This window comes from Aquarana catesbeiana, linkage group LG13, assembly GCF_042186555.1.
Source record: "Aquarana catesbeiana isolate 2022-GZ linkage group LG13, ASM4218655v1, whole genome shotgun sequence".
NCBI classification, from domain to species: domain Eukaryota; kingdom Metazoa; phylum Chordata; class Amphibia; order Anura; family Ranidae; genus Aquarana; species Aquarana catesbeiana.
The window spans coordinates 101,470,187-101,492,321 of record NC_133336.1 but is presented as its reverse complement, the minus strand read 5'-3'; the positions used below and the strand labels follow the sequence as shown (position 1 = coordinate 101,492,321).

General features: G+C 43.0%; 1 protein-coding gene across 7 annotated transcripts in view; it reads left to right on the top strand.

Moving 5' to 3' along the window:
- Positions 1-22,135, top strand: part of RYR3 (ryanodine receptor 3) — a 1,082,755-nt gene that overhangs the window by 324,913 nt on the left and 735,707 nt on the right. For all 7 annotated transcript variants that reach the window (XM_073608696.1, XM_073608694.1, XM_073608691.1 and 4 more), the window contains 5 exons: positions 955-1,067; positions 12,794-12,899; positions 17,708-17,801; positions 21,451-21,525; positions 21,620-21,776. In XM_073608696.1, the coding sequence (XP_073464797.1) occupies positions 955-1,067; positions 12,794-12,899; positions 17,708-17,801; positions 21,451-21,525; positions 21,620-21,776 (545 nt within the window). The remainder of the gene's footprint in view (positions 1-954; positions 1,068-12,793; positions 12,900-17,707; positions 17,802-21,450; positions 21,526-21,619; positions 21,777-22,135) is intronic.

Genomic DNA, 22,135 nt, shown 5'->3' with positions numbered 1-22,135 from the left:
TTTCCAATGAATTCCAAATTTTTAGAACAATATTAATTTGAATCAATCAAAAATTGATCGGCCGATTTGAATTCTGTGTGAAGAATAGCTGGTTGTTAAGGAGCAGACCAGGAGTGATGACTTATCAGCTGTCAGTGGGTTTCCCTATTGACAGCTGAATGTAAACAAAAGAATGCCGGAAATTAAAAGTAAATGAAAAAAACAGCCCCCCTCCACCCATACCAGGCCCATACCATGCCAAAACTAAAAAAGCCCCCCCCCCACAGCAAAGAACCCCCCAATGTGGAAAGCATGTGGCCTGTTATGGTTCAGGAGGGGGGCTGTTTGCTTGCCCCCCCTTTTCTGACCTGCCGGGCTGCATGCTTGGATAAGGGTCTAGTATGGATTTTGGAGGGGGGCACCCACATTTAAAAAAAAATAAATTGGCATGGGCTCCCCCTTAAAATCAATACGCTGTTTTTTTTCATTCTTGTTTTCTTTGCTGGCATTCTGGCATGTATATCATGCAGGTGCGACTTCCATGTGACTTTTAAGTGTTTAATTTGAAGTCTATGCCCTCAAGTCACATGAAAGTCGGACCAAAATACTGCAGGAACTACATTAAAGTCACTGCGACTTTATGTCGCACAGATATGAACAGTAAAACATGGAAAACATGGGGTGCAACTTGCCATGCAACTTTGAGGCCCAAAGTTGCATGAGAAGTTGAACAAGTGTGAATGAGGCCTAAAACGAGATGGACCTGCAGCCCTTCATAGCATAATCGTGAACGAGCACAATTGTGAACCAACCATTGGCTCTGAAAATCAGGCTCACCCATGAGTCAAGTCCTTATTTTATACAGTGTATCCAGATCAGTTTTCTGTGGCTCAACGTGTTTTTTGGAAGTCATCATTGCACATTTGAAAAGGATTCTTATGGTGAAACAATATTAAACCATATTTTTTATTATAGGAGAAGCCTGTTGGTGGACAATACATCCTGCATCCAAACAGAGATCTGAAGGAGAAAAGGTTCGAATTGGAGATGATCTGATTTTAGTCAGTGTTTCTTCTGAAAGATACCTAGTAAGTATTCTTCTTCAATGTGCAAAAAAGACATAAGCACAAAATATAAATTTGTTACAGGTAGAGATATATGACAAGATAGGTGAAAGCGCTATGCTAACTTCAGCTCAGTCGCAATGTCTCCTGGATAGCTTTATCAGGTCAGTTTTCACTTGTTCATTAAAAGTACTTTTACAGCTTTCAAACTAGTTGCTCAACATTTATATTTGAATTTAGTTTTGGGCTGGGTTGGCAGATTTAATCATGCCCAGCAAAAATAGATTTTTAGTTCCTTTGAGTAGCCATTATTGATGATGTTGGCATATGTCAACAAATATTTTAATTGTCATTAGAGTCATTAGATTACTGCTCTTTCATCTAGGGACATAGCTGAGTCATCACTTGATGGTAGACACATGAAAAAGTCTACCAGTATATTCTTTTAGTACCACCTTCACTCTTCTCTGTTATCTAACCAATACTATTTACTGAAACAGTGTTGAGTTTTCCCTCTCCCAGCCTTTTAAACAAGCATGTCTGCTTGAGCATTTTGTCTATTAAATGAGTCTGTTAATTAAGACCTGATAGACTCTGTCATACAGAACACAGGCTATATATTCATGGAGACCTTGCGTTATAGGCAGGTACTTTCAGGTAAGTGGACAGTGGCAAACTTTTGAAGACATGCTCACTGGGCATCCCCCTATAATCCTACCCTATTCCATGGGTTCTCAGTTCTTTGCTAGTGTCCTAAGGTCATTGAATTCTTAACAGAGAAATCACTAGCTTAATTAGTTTATTGTTTTTCTTTGGATTCTTCAATCAACTTTTCACTGTCTTCTAAAACAATAATAGGAGCAGTGCATCCTGATTGGTGTAACCTCCAAAAACCTTGGGAAATGTACCTGGACCCCACAGCCTGTAATGTTTCTTCTGGTACTGGATCTTATTTGTTCGCTCACCTAAGCACTCTTTGCAATGCGCGTAGTTAACTGCAGTGTGCTATTAAGGTCCAGGGCCGTGGTCCTTTCCTATGAAACCTAGACCCTCAAGACCCCTTCAGGGGTACACTCACTGTGACAAACGAAGCCTGGACTCTATATATGGACCTGAAACATGAACAGGTAAGCAAGGGTCATCCTGTTTATTGTACTATAGCTGTAACTCCACAATCATGAATAGTGTGCATTCCGTAAGTGGTTAAAAACTACTCACAAACTTGTGGGGAATTATTGCTTGTAAAAGCCACCTAATTTGTGGCAATCAGTCCTGGAACCAACAGCCTCCAGGAGGGCAGTAGGACCGCTGCTGGCCGACGCGCTTTGAAGGAGTACCTTCTTCCTCAGAACCAAGCATTAATGGCTCCTTATGCTTATTATATACACATATACGTTCATTAGACACATCCCATGAGAGCCTCAGGCCACCACCCACTAAAGGCGGAGTTCAGGAGTAGTCAAGACAAGTCGGGTGGGTAACAGTAGTCAGATGCCCAGTAACAGGTAGCAGGTATGCATTGGAATGCTGTACACAAGATAGTACTGAAGCATAATATGCGCACTAATATGTGCATGTAAAGGAACATGAATTAGCCTGTGTCTATACACAGGACGCTGTCTTCTAGAAGAGCCATCTTTGTCTCCTGGTATGTCCTTCCTGACACTATCCAGTAATACAAGAGTCCACTATACCGATTCAAGATGTTCCTTCGTTCAAAGATTCCGCAGACAGGATATTTGACAAACTTTTAAAGAACCTGTTTGCTCTCACAGGCTCAGTTTTGGAACCAACTTTTGCTGCAATTTTTGTGTACCAAAAGCAGCTAACTGGACTTTTTCTGGGTCTTATGCCAGCCTTCTTCAAAACTGTCCTAGTCACCCAATTTCATTTCGAGACTGCTTCTGTCACATCAATGGAATGTGATAATTACAGATGTCAGTCTTTTAGCCTAAGCACCAGTGGAAGCCACGCTCCCCATCAGAATCCTGGAGCTTGAAGCTATAAGGATTGCTATGCGCCATTGGACTCTCCTGCAAGAACACCCATTTAAGATGTAATGATATAATACCATGGCTGTCACGTGCCTGGTGGAGATCGAGCTGAAGAGAGGGCTTCTCTTGCACCTCCTGTCCAATGCGCCTGATAGAGATGACACTGAGTGAAGGACACAGAGTGTCATGAGGGCCAGTTTACCAGGTGACACCAGCTTAGGCTTGACAGGAACCCGTTGGCCGTAGATCATCAGACAGGTACTGGAAACTGGAACACCGTGACGATAGATCAGCAGGCAGAAGCGTTGCCGAAACATAAGCCAGGGGGTCATCAACAACCGGGCAGAGTAGGTACAGGATTGTGAGGCTGAGGCAGGGACAGGGTAAAGGCCAGGTTTGGTACACAATCAGGCAGTGATGTACAGGAGCATGAGATAGAAGCAGAGTCAAACACAAGCCAAGGTCACAGGTAGGCAGGCGGAAGTCCAAAGGAAGGTACAGGAGAAGCCGGGTCAAACACAGGTAACTGCAACAGATCAAAGCACAGGTTAACAGGAACAAGCTGAAAGACTACTCAACAATGTGTGTGTGTCATTGCTTGGTTTAAATAGGCTGACTGGCACCAGTGCGTGCACGTGTGTGTGCACGCGTGCCTGCTAGCGCCTGCGTGTGCTTACGCATGCGCTCGCGCATGCGCCAATACATGCTTCTCCTTGTGCATACCCTGGTATGCCCGTGCCTGCGCACCAATGTGCGCTTGTCAACCAGGTTTCTCTTACATTGCCCCCCCAATGGGCAACCCCTGGATGCCCATTTGTAACATTTTATCGGGGTGAGCCTGGAAGAATTCCTGTATTCATCTTTTGGCATGGAGATTGGATTCTGGTTCCCAGGAGTTTTCTTCTGGTCTGTAACCTTTCCATTTAATCAAGTACTGGATGGTGTCCCTTCTTTTCCTACAATCCACAATTCTCTCAACCTCATATTCCTCTTTACCGTCGATTATTATAGGTGCTGGTGGACCTGACTCACGACCAGGAAATGGGTTTAGCCTTGCAATCTTTAGTAAGGACACGTGGAAGACAGGATGGATTTTTTAGGTCTCTGGGAGTACAAGTTCGTAGGCTGCTGGATTAATTTGTCTCTTAACTGGGAATGGACCCATATATCTAGGTCTGAGCTTCTTAGATGGACATGACAATTTTAAGTTGGCCAAACCTTGTCTCCTATTTGAAGCTTCAGGTCTCCTCTTCTTTTTCTGTCAAATAATTTGTTATTGTCCCGTTGAGTCTTGGAAATAGCATCTTGTAATACTTTGTAATTTTACTGAAGAGCACTTATTCTTTCTTGGACTGCGGGGACCGAGGAATCAGGCAAGACGTCGGGTATGAAGACTGGGAAATACCCATAATTTGCAAAGAACAGGGCTTGTCCTGTGGCTGAATGAACTGCATCATTGTATGCGAACTCTGCCAGGGGTAACAATGATGCCCCGTCATCTTGGGCAAAGGATGAGAAGCACCGAAGATACTGTTCCAGAGTCTGATTTGTTCGCTCTGTTTGGCCATTCGTCTGTGGAATCATAGGCTGATGAGAAACAAGTTTCCATCTTAAGTATCCTGCAAAGATCTTTCTAGAATCTGGACGTGAATTGTACTCCTCGATCGGAAGTGATGCTGCTGGGTACCCCGTGAAGCCTAACCACTTCCTTGATGAAGGCATGACCGGTCTCCATTTCTGAGGGGGTTCCTAACATAGGAATGAAATGAGCCATCTTCGTTAATCTGTCAATGATCACGAAGATGGTAATGAACCTCTCAGATGGGGGAAGTTCAACAATAAAATCCATATTGATCATTTCCCATGGTCTCTTGGGAATAGGCAAAGGTCTTAACAGACCCCAAGATTTGGTCTTGTCATTCTTGTTTCGGATGCAGACTCCACAGGTACCAACATAATCCTTGCAATTGGATCTTAAACTTGGCCACCAGAAGGAACGTTGCACAAGCTGTGTTGTCTTGGTTACCCCAAAATGTCCCGCCAAGGGGTGATCATGACACAGGCTGAGGATCTTGGGGCACAGACTTGGGGGTACATACACCTTTTGGTTGTGCAGAAATAACCCCTCTTATTCCTGAAGGCAAAAACCTGGTGGCAGAACGTCCCTTGTGGAAGCTTGTTTAAGCTGGGTAATTAAATCTGCCTGTAGTAGCAGGAAACTTTGGGCCGGCAGATTGTGTCTGCCTGATGGTGTCTTTCACCTTCCTCTGGGTACATGCGGGATAGCGCCTCAGGCTTGACATTCTTGGAACCTGGTCTGTAGGTGATATGGAAGAAGACGCGGGAGAAGAATAGTGCCCACCTGGCTTAGTCATTTTGTTGTCCTGAGGTACTCGAGGTTCTTGTGATCGGTAAAGATCAAAATGGGGTGAGCTGCTCTTTCCAACAAGTAACACCATTCTTCCAAGGCTGTCTTAATTGCCAGTAACTCCCGATCTCCCACATCATAATTTCTTTCTGCAGGGCTGAGTTTCCTAGAAAAGAAAGCAATGGGGTGTAACAGAGACTTTGTTCCCTGACGCTGTGATAAGATGGAACCCACGGCATTCTCCAAGGCATCCACCTCAAAGACATATGGTGATGCAAGATCTGGATGTTGCAGGATAGGTGCTGTAGTAAACAGAGTCTTTAACTGGTCGAATGCTGCTTGTGCTGCAGATGTCCACTGGAAACGGGCATTCTGTTTTGTCAGCTGGATAACAGAAGAAATGATAGCAGAGAAGTCTTTAATAAACTTGTGGTAAAAGTTGGCAAATCCTTTGAAGCTCTATGTACTCTTTTTGTCTGTAGGAGTGGGCCATTCGAGGATAGATTTGACCTTCTGGGGATCCATGGAAATACCTGAAGTAGAAATGATAACTCCCAAGAACTGAATCGTCTTTTTTTCAAGTTTACACTTCTCGGCCTTCGCGTACAGTCCATGATCTCTTAATCGGCTGAGAACCTTTTTAACGTGTTCACAGTGTGCTGTAATGGAAGTGGAGAAGATGAGGATATCATCTTGATATATACGATCAGGAAAAGGTCAAGAAAGTCTCTGAAAATATCATTGATGAAATGCTGAAATGTTGTTGGAGCATTGCACAACACAAAGGGCATAACGAGGTATTTGTAATGTCCGAATCTAGTGCGGAAGGCTCTCTTGCATTCATCTCCTTTGCGGATCCGCACTAGGTTTAGAAGCGTTATATAGTTCTGTAACCAGGGGTAAAGGATATCTGTTTTTGTCGGTAATTTTATTTAATTCCCAGTAATCAACACAGGGACAAAGGGTATGATCCTTTTTTTCTACAAAGAAAATTCCAGCACCCACGGGGTATGTGGAAGGCCAGGTGAAGCACTTCTCCAAGTTGTCATCAATGTACTGACATAATGCTTTAATCTCTACTTCGGAAAGAGGGAAGATGCGCCCGAAAGCTATTTCAGCGCCTGATAAACGTTCAATTGGACAGTCGTACGGGTGGTAAGGTGGCAGGATGTCTGCTTTCTGTTTATCGAAGACCTCCAGGAATTCATGATACACTGCAGGTATGAGCTGTGACACAGGAGAGTCAGTATGTATGCCCAGAAGGGGTGCAGATCCCATAGAAATGGGGTGAAGGCAGGATTGCTGGCAGTAGGTGGATGGAAAAGTAATTTTTCCCAATGCCCAATTTATCTGTGGGTTGTGGGCTTGTAACCAGGGGATGCCCAGGATAATGGGAAACGAAGACAGAATAATGTCAAGACGTAAATATTTCCGATGACCAATATCGGATACAGCCAGCATCGGGCCATCCTCCTGGCGTTGTAGGCCCAGACCTGAGACGGGATCCATCAGCCAGAAGGATGGCTAACTGGTGCGTCTTTGCTTGCAAAGGGATTTGGTGATGTCAAAGTCTTTATCCATGAAGCAGCTGCAAGCTCCAGAATCAACTGTAGATAGAACTTGGATGTTCCCTCCGGGGAACTGAAGTGACAGGAACAAGGTGACATGCGCAAATCCCTTTCCCACACAACAGTTGGCAAGGTACGTAGAAGGGATGGTCTTGGTCCTTGTGGGCCTCACAGGGCAGTTTTGAAGATAATGTCCCGCTACCCCACAATATAGACACAAGTTATTCCGGCATCTTCGCAGCTTTTCTTCACTAGTGAGTGGAGAACGCAAAAGTCCTAGTTGTAGGGGCTTTGCCCGAGGACCAGTGGGCATAGTGGTTCCGCCAGCTCTCCTAGTTCTCCTTTCTCTAATTCTACAATGAAGTTGAATGGCAAGGCAAAATAGGTTATCGAGGGAATTGGGGATCCCCACTCGAGCAAGTTCATCTTTGAGCCCTTCAGACAGGCCAATGCGGAATTGATGCCATAGGGCGGCGTCATTCCAACCTGTATCGGAGGCCCACAGATGGAATTTGGCAACATAGTCCTCAGCAGGTCGGTGACCTAGCCATAGTGTATGGAGAGTAGACTCTGCAGTAGCTGAACGTTAGGGGTCACCGTAAAGCTGAGCCATCACTTCAAAGAATGAAGAGAGAGAGTCCAAGATGGTACTGTTCTGTTCCATGAGCTGATGGGCCCAAGGTTGTGATTCTCCAAGAAGCAAGGATATGGCAAAACCCACCTTGGTGGTTTCAAGTGAGAACATTCTTGGTTGCAGGGCAAAGTAAAGTTCACAAGAGTTCTTAAATGCCCGGAACTTGTGCTGGTCGCCTGAAAATCTCTCTGGTGCAGGAACTCTGGGTTCCGGTGGTGGCATAGTTCCTGTGGATGCGGGAACAGTCTGTTCAGACGTGGGATGGCCAGGTGCGGTAGCAGGTACTGAAGTGGCTGAGGTGAAGTCTGTGGATTTGATGCGACCCTCCAGCTGGAGGTAGCTTTCTTGCAGGGTGCTGGCTGCCTGGGTAAGAGAGGCAAGTTGCTGGCATTGCATCTCCAGAGGCGAAGCCCCTCTCTCGATCTCCGACATCTGGCTGAGTGGTACTGTCACGTACCTGGTGGAAATCGAGCTGAAGAGAGGGCCTCTCTTGCACCTCCTGTCCAACGCCCTGATAGAGATGACAGGGAGTGAAGGACACAGAATGCCACAAGAGCCGGTTTAGCAGGTGACCTCAGCAGAGGCTTGACAGTAACCCGATGGCCGTAGATCACCGGACAGGTACTGGAAACTGGAACACTGTGTCGCTAGTCAGCAGGAAGAAGCGTTGCCGGAACATAATCCAGGGGGTCATCAGCAGCCGGGCAGAGCAGGATACAGGCCGGGTTCAGTATACAATCGGGCAACAAGGTACAGAAGCATGAGACAGGAGCAGAGTCAAACACAAGCCAAGGTCACAGGTAGGCAGGCGGAAGTCCAAAGAAAGGTACAGGAGAAGTTGGGTCAAACACAGGTAACTGGAACAGATCAAAGCACAGGTTAACAGGAACAAGCTGAAAGACCACTCAGCAATGTGTGTGTGTCATTGCTTGGTTTAAATAGGCTGACTGGCGCCAGTGCGTGCACGTGTGTGCACGCACGAGCCTGCTCACGCCTGCGTGTGTTCACGCATGTGCCAATACATGCTTCTCCTTGTGCATACCCTGGTATGATCGTGCCTGCACGCCAATGCGCGCTTGTCCACCGGGTTTCTCTTACAATGGCTGTGGCCTACATTATTCACCAAGGGGATACCGGGAGGCATGCTTCCTTGAGGGAAGCAAGCCTGATCATCTCATGGATGGAGAAACACTGTCCAGCGATGTTTGCTTTCCACGTCCCAAGAGTAGATGATTGGAAGGCAGTCACTGCCTTGACCAAGATGAATGGGCCCTTCACCTTAACATCTTCAACTTGATATGTTAGAGATGAGGCCTCAGATTCAACAACAAGTTACCTTGGTTTGTTGCCTGGACCAAGGACTGGCTTTGTATTCCATGATAATTCCCTGGTCTCAGTCCAGGTTAAGATTTACCTTCCCTTCATGAAATTTTGCTTTAACTGCTCTGCAAAATAGAGCAAGAGAAGAAACAGTTTTTTCTCATTGAACCAAACTGCCCCAGAGGAGCCTGGTATATAAACATATTTAGACTTCTAGATGACCCTTTGCCTTTTCCCACAAGACATGACCTGCATTCTCAGGGCCCCTTACTTTATCTTGTTTCTCAGTCACTGGCTTTAATGACATGACTGTTGAAGCCCATGTCTTAAGAGACAAAGGGGTCTCTAAATCTATCAACCCTACTTAGCTAAAAGCAAGAAAAGTCACTTTCAAAATGATCTACTATTGGTGTGAACACAGGCACTTCAACCCCAGAGATTACTCTGTGCCTCATATTCGGACCTTTCTATGATCAGGACTGGACCAAAACATGATCTTAAGCACATTGAAAGGTCAGACTTTGGCCTTGACCATTATTTTTCAAAAACCCTTTGCCTTGCTCTACCTTTTCAAAACCTCTATACAAGGCGTATCTCCAATCAGGACCCCCTTAAAGTACTCTTTGCTTCCTTGGAACCTCAGTGTGTTTCTCTCTGCTCTGCAGAAACCACCATTTAAAGCCATCAGGGAAATCCCCTTAGATGATCTCTCCTGTTGGCCTTCTTGGTTGCTCTCACATCTGTCAGATGTGTCTTGTAGCTAGCAGCCCACTCTTCTAAGGAGCCATTACTCATTCTTCAGGAAATTGTAGTATTATGCCCAAGGCCACCCTTTCTTCGTAGGTTGATATCCAAAACTTCCAAAAATGCTCTTCACTTCTTAAATTAGAAAGACAGACTCTAAATGTAATTTTGAAGCTTAATGAGGTTTCGGCCTGAAGGTTTTGTCTTTTGTTATGTTGCTATCTTCTGGGTTTGTTTGCTTGACCCTGGTGACTTTGTATGACAAGGAAAAAATTAAATAAAGAAGTGAAAAAAAGGACAGGCTATTTGCCCTACCCTCAATACCTTGCAAGGGACATCCTGCTTAAAAGTCCACCTATGCTAGATGGATATAAGATAGCTCATCACAAGTGCTTCTAAAGGACAAGACTGCTCATGTGCGTTTATGCACTCATTCCACTAGATTGTGCGTCTTTCCTAGGCATTCAGTCATCAATCCTCTGTTGCCCAGTTTTGTAAGGCTGCCACCTGGTTCTCTGTTTATACCTTTTTTTAAATTTTCTACCAGTTGGATGTCCAGTCTACTGTGGATGCAGCTTCCGCCCACAAGGTTCTTACAGAAGCACAATGAATTGGGGTTTTTTGACCCTTTTTGTTGTTGGCACAGTTCTGTGGCACAGGTCTGTTTGCTAGTTGTTGCCCACCCTTCTCATTTATTGCTTGGGTACGTCCCAGTGTCTGTGAATACTTTGCCTGTGCCCTGCAATGTATGATAATAACAAAAGTAATTATGGCTTACCTGTAAATTCCATATCTTGGAGTACAGTACACAGGCCACACTCCCTTCTACTCCTGTGTCACTCTGCATTGCTTGCTACAAAACTGAGGACTGACAGGGTGGGGTAGGATTATAGGGGGATGCCTAGGGGGCATGTCCTTAAAAGCTTGCAAGTGTCCAGTCACCTGATGATAGCAGCCTTCCAGACCATTTTTCAGTTTTCATGCTCTGTGATTGTTTGACAACTGCTCTGTTAAGCAACATTGCAGGCAAATGAGTTTTAGATCATATTTATATCATTTTTTTAGAACAAACTTTCTTTTGGTGGTATTTAATAACCACTGTTTTTTACTAAAAAAGGAAAAAACAACCAAAAATTTTGAAAAATAAAAATGCCTGAATAGTACAAAAACTCTGAAATTACACTTTTTTGGAAAGTAGAGACCCTGAGGTGATCTCATTTTTTGCCAAAGTTTTTTTGGAATTGAAGAAAAATATTGCTACCGAGTTTAAACACAAAGCTTAACAATGGTGTACCAGGTATCCATTATTGTAGGAGGAAGTGAAAGGGTTAATGTACAGGTCACATACAGTAGCATCATGGAGATGAAGAGGTTAATGTTCAGATGTACAGGATAAGGGAAGAAAAAGGGGCAATGTGCAGGTCACTAGAGAGACTATATGGAGCTAGTATGTGTAGGAGAGGAGGAGGCATGAAAGGGTTTATAAAAACGATCCTTGTGTCAGTGAAAGAGGATGAATGGATCTGCAGCTCCTTATTCACAATTACAGAATCTCCCTCCTTTCCCTTTTGTAAGGAGAAGGGGAGGAATCAGTACTGTAAACAGTAATATGTGAGCACTTTAATAACCGATCACAGTAATCGCATTTTTAATCAGCCCCTCAGAGGACAGTGTCTCTGTGTACCCAGCTGTTTAATAACAAGCACTTAGTTACAAAGTGACTACTCGGAGTATTAGTCACTTGATGATTAGTTATCCAGTGCCATTCATAAACAGCACTGTGAAAAAAGGCCCACTGATCCGATGTTGAAAAATGTGCAAAAGTACAGCTGAATTCCAGCATTTCAGCAACTTAGCAAAAAGTGCAGGCACACTATAATGCCACGTACATGCGATCGCACATTCCAACATCAAAATCCATGGTTTTTTTCCAACGGATGTTGGCTCAAAATTGTCTTGCATACACATGGTCACACAAATCTTGTCAAGAACGCGGTGGCGTACAACACGTACGACGAGCCAAGAAAAATGAAGTTTAATAGCCAGTGCGGCTCTTCTGCTTGATTCCGAGCATGTGTGGAATTTTGTGCATCGGAATTGTGTACACACGATCAGAATTTCCGACAACAGATTTTGTTGTTGGAAAATTTGAGATCCAGATCTCAAATTTTGTTTGTCGGAAATTCTGAGGGAAAATGTCCGATGGAGCCTACACACGGTCTGAATTTCCGACACCAAGTTCCCATCGAACATTTCCCGTCGGAAAATCCGACCGTGTTTATGTGGCAGGTGCACATCACCTCGGCGATTTCTCTTTTATCTATATGCACAGAGCAGATATGCCCGTCCCTCCCCTCTACTACCCATTCAAAAAAGTCTTTGTATTTTTTCAGAAAGTGTTCACATATTACAAAGGCTTCTGCGAATGGGCAGAAGGAGGGGAGGGGCAGGGTTAGCAGTTCCAGCGACTCTGCTCTTGAAGGAACTGAGACCACAGTGAGCAGCCTTGGAGCTCCAGAAGTTATCTTCCTGAGACACAATAAACCTGTCCGATGTAAATAATAGAGATAAGTCTATGAGGTGGCAGGCATCTTATTATACTTAACTCATGGTATGCCTGCAGTTTTTACAAAGTAGCTGAATTCCTGGAATTCAGCTTTAAGAACTCTAAAAGTGATTGTGCATTTTTAAAAAGTGGAATGATTGTCACTGATTTAAACTTACTAGCATTTGAAACAATAAATGTTGTTTTACGTGGTGTTCACTGAGATTAGAGACAACACAATATGTTATTTACCTTAGCCTTTACCTTAGGTGTGCTTAGGGTGAGCTGAGCAGGCAAAAAGATGCTTTGTTCTGCTAAGGCTGGTAGTATTCCTGTTTATCTAAATAAGTCGTTTGTTGAAAGGGAACTTTGTCAAAATGACTTTTAGTGATTTGTGCCAGCAATTGACAAAAGGGGACCCTGTTTCTCTACACTTAAAATGCCAACCATATTGTTTTACCCCGCACAAGATAAGACAAAGTACATTTTATATATGTCTTTTGCAGAATCAGTGCTCAACTTCTCTTTAGAAATGTGTTTACAGCACATGTAAATAATTCTTAATTTTATCCCATAGCATCTCTCCATATCTAATGGAATGGGAAATATTCAGGTGGATGCTTCGTTTATGCAAACACTGTGGAATGTCCATCCTACGTGCTCCGGGAGCAGTGTGGAGGAAGGTTTGTCTTAAGTCATTTGAGTTATTGTTGACTATTACCTGATTGCGCTACATTTTGCAATGATATTTCACTTTTTATTGAGTGTTTTGTATGTGGTCACTGCAATAGACAGCATTCCATTGACTAGTGAGCACATAAAAATAAACATTCCCCATTAAACTATTTGTTAAAATTCTTACCCCAGCAATGGCAGTTTACAACTTTTAGTGCTGCTGGCTCCTGCTATCTCAGTGCTGCTTCCCTGAGCTTCTGTTTTTCACAGGTAAAAGAGTTAACAGTGGACAGTGCACTGTCCAGCGAGTCTGTTATTTTTGGAGAAAAAAGGGGGAGGAGCAGGGGAAGGATGGCACTAACTTAAAGCTGGATTCCAGGAATTCAGCCACTTTGATAAATATGCAGGCATACAATGAGTTAAGTCCAATGAGGTGCATGTCGCTACGTGAACTTATCCCTTTAATTTACATCTGCCAGTTTTATGGAGCTCCAGAACGATAGCTCTTGCATCAATGCTGTACCTTCTTATCTAAGCTGGTCTCAGCTCTTTCAGCACCTACGTCCTGCTGTGCCTGCCCCTCTGCTGCCCATTCACAGACTCCCTTGTATTTTGTGAACTCATTCAAAAAATAAAAAAGCTTCTGTGGTTAGGCAGCAGAGCGGAGGGGCAGGCAGAGATGCTGTGTGTGAAAACACAGCATCGTTAATGTCAGAGCCCCAGAGTGTAGCGGCTGGAAGGCTGCATGCACCTCATTGGACTTAAAGTGGAGGGCCACCCTGAAAAAAAAATTACACCAAAAATCCTAAAAAAAAATTTTTAAAAAAACATTTGAAAAAAAAAAAATTTAAACTTACCTAAACCCTTGTTGCTAGGTAGTCTTCCTAATCTGCCTCTTCCTTTTCCGCGGCGTCTTCTGCTCCTCGGTGAGTGGCCCCGTTGTCTTCTGGGAACTGTGTGTGTTCCCAGAACACCACGGGGCCAATCACAGAGCGCCGCGCTGCTCGCACGTGCGCAGTAGGAAACTGGCAGTGAAGCCGCAAGGCTCCACTGCCTGTTTCCCTTACCTAGGATGGCGGTGCCGGGACCTGAGAGCCGAGGGATGGGTCGGTCTCGGCCGGTCGACATAGCGGGCACCCAGGACAGGTAAGTACTTATTTAAAGTCAGCAGCTACAGTGTTTGTAGCTGCTAACTTTTCATTTTTTTTTTTTTACAGTCGGAATCCCGCTTTAAAGCAGGCCATAGATGGAGCGATTTTCTCTCCTGCAACGACCTTGATTTCCCCATCAACACAGTTAGTGTTGATTGGGGAATCCCTCCCGCTGAGCCATTGTGTTCTCCCTGTGGCAGGGCTACCTCCGCTGGGAGAACACAGTGATTATTGCTGGTGGCTATAATAGCCACTAGCAATAATCGCATATGAAATCTGGTTGTATCCAAGTTGATAGATTGATAAACTTGGGTAAATTCAGCCTTTCCATACATGGATTTGAAAAGCCTATGGCTGGCTTTACACACAGCATGCCAGCACATTTATCAGAGTGGCTGGATTCCTAGAGTTCAGCTTTGAACTGGAACAAAAGCAGGGATTAAAAGATGAAGAAGGTGCATACTTGGTAAGTGATTAAAGAATAAGTTCACATTTTATAACATGTTACATGTTACACCGGTATTCAGGAAGTAACATGTACCATGTTACTGTTGTACCTGCCCCCGCACCCCAAGTCCCTGCTATGACAGCAGGCCAGGGCCATGTCATGGAGTTCTGTGAATGGTAGAACTACAAATATGGACAGCCTTTGCAGGTGTTGGCATGTATTTCTCAATGAACTACCAGGGTGCTGTTGAGCAAGTAGTTCATTGATGCTTCCTGTCAGTGTGTAACTGACTGCCCGTATGAGGTACGGGCAGACAGCTTACACTGGCAGTCTGCAAGAGCCCTACATTGTACCCATGATCTGCTGATCTTGGATGCAATGCTTTACAGGCTCCCAATAAAAAAAATAATAAATGCACATTTTCTTACCTGCAAAAAGATGTGCATTTATTATTTTTTTGAGGTGAACTTATCCTTTAAATTGATTGCTGAAAGTGCATAAAAAAACTTTTAATATCACTTTAATATTCCTATTTTTCTAATGTTTACAGGCTTGATTTTAGTGCCCTTGAGATATAACTTAGATTAGAATTTCCTGCTCTTTGGTTGTGAGGCAGAACTTGTATTTCTGAACTACAGTTAAATGGCCTGAAACGCCAGATTTGCCATTAGCATTGACAGCAGAAGCAAAGCCTCTGTCTTATCTTTATCATGTTGAGCTCAATGCCCTAAGGATCAAAATATGACGCACATTGATAAGTGCCATCTCTATGTAACGTTTTTCTTTTAGTTTTGTGTTATACTGTTCACCTCAGTAAATTGTGTTAAGAAAATGTCACAGTCATGTTTATAGACAACTGATTTGATGAACCATCCTTTGTACATTATGTATTTTAAATGTTACAAATCATCTGGAAATTTTACTTTACTTTTTGAAAATGAAGCTTCTTGTCAAAGAGGCATATTGAATCTTATTTTTGGCTAATTATCAGCAAATGCAAGGGAAATGCAGGAAATGTTTATTATGCACCTTTTATTCATACACTTCTAAGACACTTAAGGCTAGGTTCACGCATGTCCCATCAGTTTTCATTGTGAATTTCCAAAGCAGCTGTTTAGTGGTTTAGCTGCGATGTAAATGCGGTTCAGATGCAGCTGCCGCGTCCTTAAAAACGGATGACTCATCAGCTGTCAGCAAGTGACATTTCTTAAAAAGCTAAGGGGTGGGGCCACCCTTTGATGTCACTGGGTGGCCCTGCCCCTTAGCTTTTTAAGAAATATCAGGCGGTGGAGCAGGCAGATGGCAGGAGCCTTCGGCGTGAGCAGAGTTTTTTTCTTTTTTCGGGTCAGTGGTGGCAGCAGGTGTCGTGATTGACGATGGAGCTACATTGGGGGACATTGTTTTTTTTTTTTAATAGAGGAATTACCAAAAACTGTACCCCATGTAGAAAACAGGAAAGAATATAGTGGGTGTGGCACTGCTATAGATTTGTGTGATTGTAAGGTGCTATCACTGGTATACCTTATTAATATAGTGTGGCTAACATCATATACCAAAAATAAACATATAGTGTAAATATAACAAGTGCTGCAAATATATGACATTTAAGTAGATTCTTCAAATATAGTGACAAGTGCTGATTAATGTGAAAAATGACAAAAAAACATCAATAATAAATACATAGATGAACTAAAATCAATACGTCAATTGGTAACTGGTGAAATCCCAGTGATTCAAATCAGTGTATGAATAAACTAGTCCTGGTAATAATCATCAGTCTTTCGTATGTTGAAATGATGTAAACCAACATTCAAAATCAAAAGTGACTTGTGCCTTTTACCCGTGCTTGTAAACATGTTGAAAGTACAGGTGCTCCAATCCGTGCTCCCCTATGTTATTGCATTCACCAGAGAGCTCTCCCCTCAGGAAGGTATCGCGCCTTTACAGCCAAACTGCTGTATTTAGGACACAGATCCTTGCTGGTGTATATCCTTGTTTCCTTATGTCATTAGCCCCTTCAACTCAGTACATACAGTATATACAAAGAGAAATAACATTCCATAGTTCAATATTGTTTTAACTTCTTTTAATCCGTGTAAAACATACATATTTGCACGTATATTGTTTAAAAAGTCATTAGACAGTAAAAACCAGGAGGTCTGGGGCACCCATGCGGACCAAACAGGAAGTGATGCAATGAGACTGAAGCTCCCCCCCTATGTGTTTTGTCAGAATGACATAATCAGGAGCGCTCCCATAGAAGGCAATAGCCGGGAATTCACATCTGAACTGCACCGCAGTACTCAGAAAATACACAGGACTCTTTTTTAATTCACAGTGAATTTGCACTGCCACTGCACCCCATATGTGTGAACCAGGTTTACCTTTGATGATGTGATATACTTAAATGAAATCCCCACTCAAAGCGCATATTTCATGTTTGTGTGGTTGCTGAAAAGTTCAGCTATATGTTGGCTTCTAATAGCTCTTAGGGAATGAAGTGGAACGATATTTTAGACTCCTGAAACATTACAAAGCCAAATGATGGTGTCACAGTCCCCAGGTTACATGTTCCTGAACAAGTAAATACAGTAACAGATTTGATCTGTAAAAGCGTGAAATCTTAATTGTGAAATCTTAATTTTGATTCTGTGAAAAGTGTTGGGACTAAACTACTACCTGGGAATTAAACCACCAGGTTCTCAGAAACATATAAGGACCTGCTGATTGATTCTATCCATGGGTGTATGATTTTGCACCCTTCTAACATCTGAAAAGCATTTTCTTGGTGAAGTCTTTAAAAGCTGTTTCCAAAATTTGCTACTATCAATACGTAGCAGATTGTGGGGTACTTTGTAGCAACTGCATGATTGCATAAAGGACTTAATTCCATCATGGTTCTGGGTTACTACTGTCTCATTGATTCTTTCAAACCCTGAATGAAAAAAAGAAAAAAATCTAAAGCAATATTCTAAATGTTTATAATTACTAAAGGAAGAAGAACATGTTATTCTGTACTGATTACTGAGTTGTTCTTGTTTTTTCTGTTCTCCTCCCTATCATTTGCTGATGATTGAATTAAGATTTAATAAAAAGTACATAGGTTGCTCATATTTGCTCATTAACATATTTAAAAATGATTGTTGATTTAACTTATTTTAGAATTGTTGTTGACTGTCATACACCTTATTATATCTAACATGTGTTTATATTTCAGGGTATCTTCTTGGTGGACATGTTGTCAGGTTTTTCCATGGTCATGATGAATGTTTGACAATTCCATCTACCGACCCAGCAGAGGCCCAGCATAGGTAAGGTGACATATGCTTAACAAAATGTACAAAATGTGTCAATATCCTATTGAGGAGGGTTTCTTTCAGAAATGGACATTCCCTGTTTTTTACCCATCCATTCCTTACCCTAAAAGGTTCTTGGCAGTTTCCATGGAAGATATTTCTGTTTTTAAGAACTAGTTGGACAAGAGGTTGGGAGTCCACTTTAAGGCCTTGTTCTCTCTAGCATGTCTTGCCATTGGTCATCTGCCAGATCCTTGCTTTCTGGACTAAGCTCGAGACCCTGGCTCTGTTTTAATGGATCCCTCTGTTCATGACCACCTGTAGCTCTTGCTGTTGGCCTTGCACTTTTGAGTTGATGACTTTGGAGATAGAAAGTAGATGTAAAGAAACAAGAAGCTTCTTGACAAGACACCCTTTGAGGGAGAGTGCCTATTTGGTACCTTGCTGTACAAGTACATTAAGGAAATTACAGGGATAAAGTACTCTCCTCCCCCAGATAAATAAGGCTTCCTACGGGTAGGGCTTTGGTTTCTGAAACTAGTAAAAGATCCTTTTGCCCCTTTCATGCTTTAAGCTGCAACTCAAAACCCGTAGCATACTTCTGTGTGAAGATGGTCCAATTTCCCTTACCAATGATAATGGGACATCTATTGGCCAGCAGCCAGCATCAATAGATCCTCCAGCAACCAGCAACAATAGATCTCTCCCTCAACAGTAGATCAACATAAGACCCCCCAGCAACAATAGACCCTCACACAAAACAGATCCCCACCAGTGACAATAGATCCCTCAGCAGCCAGCATCAATAGACCCTCCATCACACCCCACACCCTTTGCTAATACATAGATTCAGTGTCGGAGGTGCGGAAACTGCGTTCCCCCACGCTTCTGCTGAAAAAAGCCCTGCTCTTTAGTATCAGAGGGACTGCTGGCCCCCGTGGACATCAGGGCTGCTTACTACCACATTTTGCCATGTGTAAACAACATTACTAATTTGTTGCCCTTCTCTTTGGCCCTTCCACATCAACCCTGGTCTTTATCAAGGTCCTTGCCCCAGTCCTACCGCTGCTCTACTTTTAGGGTATCCACATATTAGGATACCTGGATGATCTCCTGTTAAAGAAACAGTCTATGCAAACCTTTTCAGCCAATGTTAGACAGCTTGTGCAGACAAAGCAAAGAGTCTGATGGATCTCCAATCCTTGGAAGTCATTGATGGAACCTCCTGACCGATTGAAACACCTTGGCCTGATATTGGATACAGCCCTGTCCAAGATCTTTCTACCCCAGGACAAACTTCCATTCACATGCTCAGACACATTCCTTAGACTGCCATATGCATCCAGCTGGTAAAGGCATGACTCTTGCTGGTGTGTTGGATTTCCAACCTGGTGCTGGAGTCAGGGAAATCTTTTTCCCTGAAGATGTGGAACATTCTTACAATACAAGCAAGCCACTCAGGCTGGGGAGGAGTCCTGGATGCCCTCTGTGCAGGGGGCTTGGACATTTTAGGGCAATTCCATTGTCCCTTCAATGCTGGATCTTTCAGCTTCATGATCTCCCAGCTAGTTTCTAATTGGACAATGCCAAGAAAGTGGTCTACATCAAGAAGACAGCAGAAGTTGAGCCTCTCAACAAGAATCAGACCTGATTCTCCCTTGGGTGGAACTGCATATTCCTGGTCTATCAGCTGTTCAAGTCCCAGGCCTGGAAAATAGGCAGGTGCACTTTCTCAATTGTCAGTGTCAGTATATGAAAAAAATGGTCTCTCCATCTGCAGGTATTCCAGGCCCTTTGCCACAAGTGGCCAGATTTGCTGCCGGTTTGGTACTTCACATGGATGCTCTGATGACTGATGAGGATCATTTCAGCCTGATCTGTGCCTTTCCACCTCTACAGCATCTTGCTCATCTGCTTCACAGGATTGAGATGGAGAACATTCTGGTGATCTTCATGCAGCGAACTGGCCCTGGAGAATGTGGTGCTCGGACACACTCTGACTCCTGGCAGACTGGCAGACTTTCCATATGCCCTTCTGGATCATCCAGAACTTCTATTCTAAGGATTGGTCCACCATCCTAAATATTAGTTCCTGGCTTTAACAACATGGCTGATGAAGCCCAGGTGCTGACGGACAAGGGTCTATTGTATTCAGTCACCCATACGCTCTTAAAGCCTAGAATGTAATTTGCTTGCAGAGCCTACCATCTCACATGGAAGGCTTGCTTTGTGTGTTGTGGGGCTAGGAAGTTCCATTCTAGGAAGTACTTCATGGGATGCATCTTGCCTTTTTTACAATCTGTCTGGACCAGCATCTGTCCTTGAGTACCTTCAAGATGCAAATATTGGCCCTGGCTGTTTCAGAGACTGTTAACCTCCCATTTCTTAGATAAGGCCTCTGTGCAGGGTGTGCACACGCTCCTCTGTGTGTCCTCCTGTAGCTCCATGGGATCTTAACCTTGTTCTTTCAGCCCATGTTTGTTCTCACTCACGGGGTGTTTTTTCTCTCTGCTATCACATTTGCTGAATTTGTGGCCTTATCTTGTAAAAAGCCTTTCCTTGTGGACTGATGGATAAGGTTGTTCTGAGGCCTAAAGCCTTCTTTCTCCCTAAGGTGTACTCCTCCTCCCACCTTAACCAGGGCATTTTTCTTTCCTCCTTATGTCTTGTTCTGAAACAACCAAAGAAAATAGGATTTTTGACTTACCTGAAAAAATCTTTTACTTGGAGTCTAAACCAGGACATAGGTCCCTCCTTTGTGTTTTTTTACGATCTCCTTTTAAAGTATTTGTAAATACTATTTTTTACTAATTTTAAAATAACAAACAGGCTTATACTATTAACAAACAGGCTTATATTTACCCGCTCTGTGCAATGAAATAGCACAGAGCAACTCTGATCCTCCTCTTCGTGGGTCCCCTGCTGGCGCTCCTGGCTCCTTCTCTTCTAAGTGTGCCACCATACCAAGCTGCTTCCTATTGTGGCACACCAGCGGGCTCACTCCTGAGCTGCACTACCTGCGTCTATAGACACAGAAAGCATGGCTCGATCCCACCCCCTGCTTTTTCGTCATAGGATTTGACTAACAGTAGCAGAAGCCAATGGCCAATGGCTTCTGCTGTTCTCAGCAAAGCCTGTGAGAGTTTGAAGAAGGGAGAGAGCTGCTACAGAAGGGCGCTATGGTAGATCGAGTGAGGGCTCAGGTAAGTATAAAGGAGAAGGCATACTGCTAGCTAAACATTTTTTATCTTAATGTAAGGCATGCATTAAGGTAAAAAATGTTTAGGGTTTAGAACTACTTTAACTTTCTACAAAACTGAGGCTTGCTGGGAGTGGGAGGGGTTGTATAGATGTCTCTACACTTTTTTTTGCCTGTGTCTGATCACCTGAAAGTAGCTGCGAATAATCTATGGTTAAGACAAAAGATCCTGTGTCCAGTACTGTACTCCAAATAAAGGATTTTATAGGGAAATTTTTTAAAAATCCTAATTTTTTTAACATCTAAAGTAAAAATGTACCACCATTGCTATACATTCACTTTGGAAAACACATTTAAAGGTAAATGTGTAATATATATTTTCTGTTATGTACTATTAGCCAGTAACTCAGATTTTTATGTTAATGGCATGCACATTTTGTTTTTCTGAACATTTCACTTTATTAGGAAAGTAAATTATGAAGCAGGTGGAGCAGGTATTCGCGCCAGGTCATTATGGAGAGTGGAACCCCTCAGAATCAGGTAACCTTGAATAATGTTTATAAACTACAATATTTATTAAACCAACAGTACAATTTGGTAAGTAGATGTCAATGCTTTCCTTTTATTAACTCAGTTGGAGTGGAAGTCACATCCGATGGGGGCAGACATTCCGCCTTCGCCATATTACAACTGGGCAGTATTTGGCACTGACAGAGGACCAAGGACTAGTGCTACAAGACCGAGCAAAGTCGGATACTAAATCATCAGCTTTCTGCTTCAGAGCATCCAAAGTGAGTGCAATTTTCTACTAATCCACACTTGTTTTTTCAGTATGTTATACACAGGTTTGTTTAAAACATGTATATAAATATATACATGTTTTAAATGCATACAGTATATATGTCAAATAAATAACATATTAGTTACAAAGATACATTGCTAATATTAATTAACCCTTATAGCAGCAGATAGAATGTTATTTCCAGTTTTGTTAAATCACTGTTGGGCTGAATAGTTGCCACATGTAAAAAAGTCATGAACTGAACATAAAAAAAAGTAATCAGAGAACAGGAAGGACAATATTATAAACAAACTGTTTAGGAATTCTTTTTAGTGTAAAATAAAACCTTGGCATCGCTTAAAGCAGTTG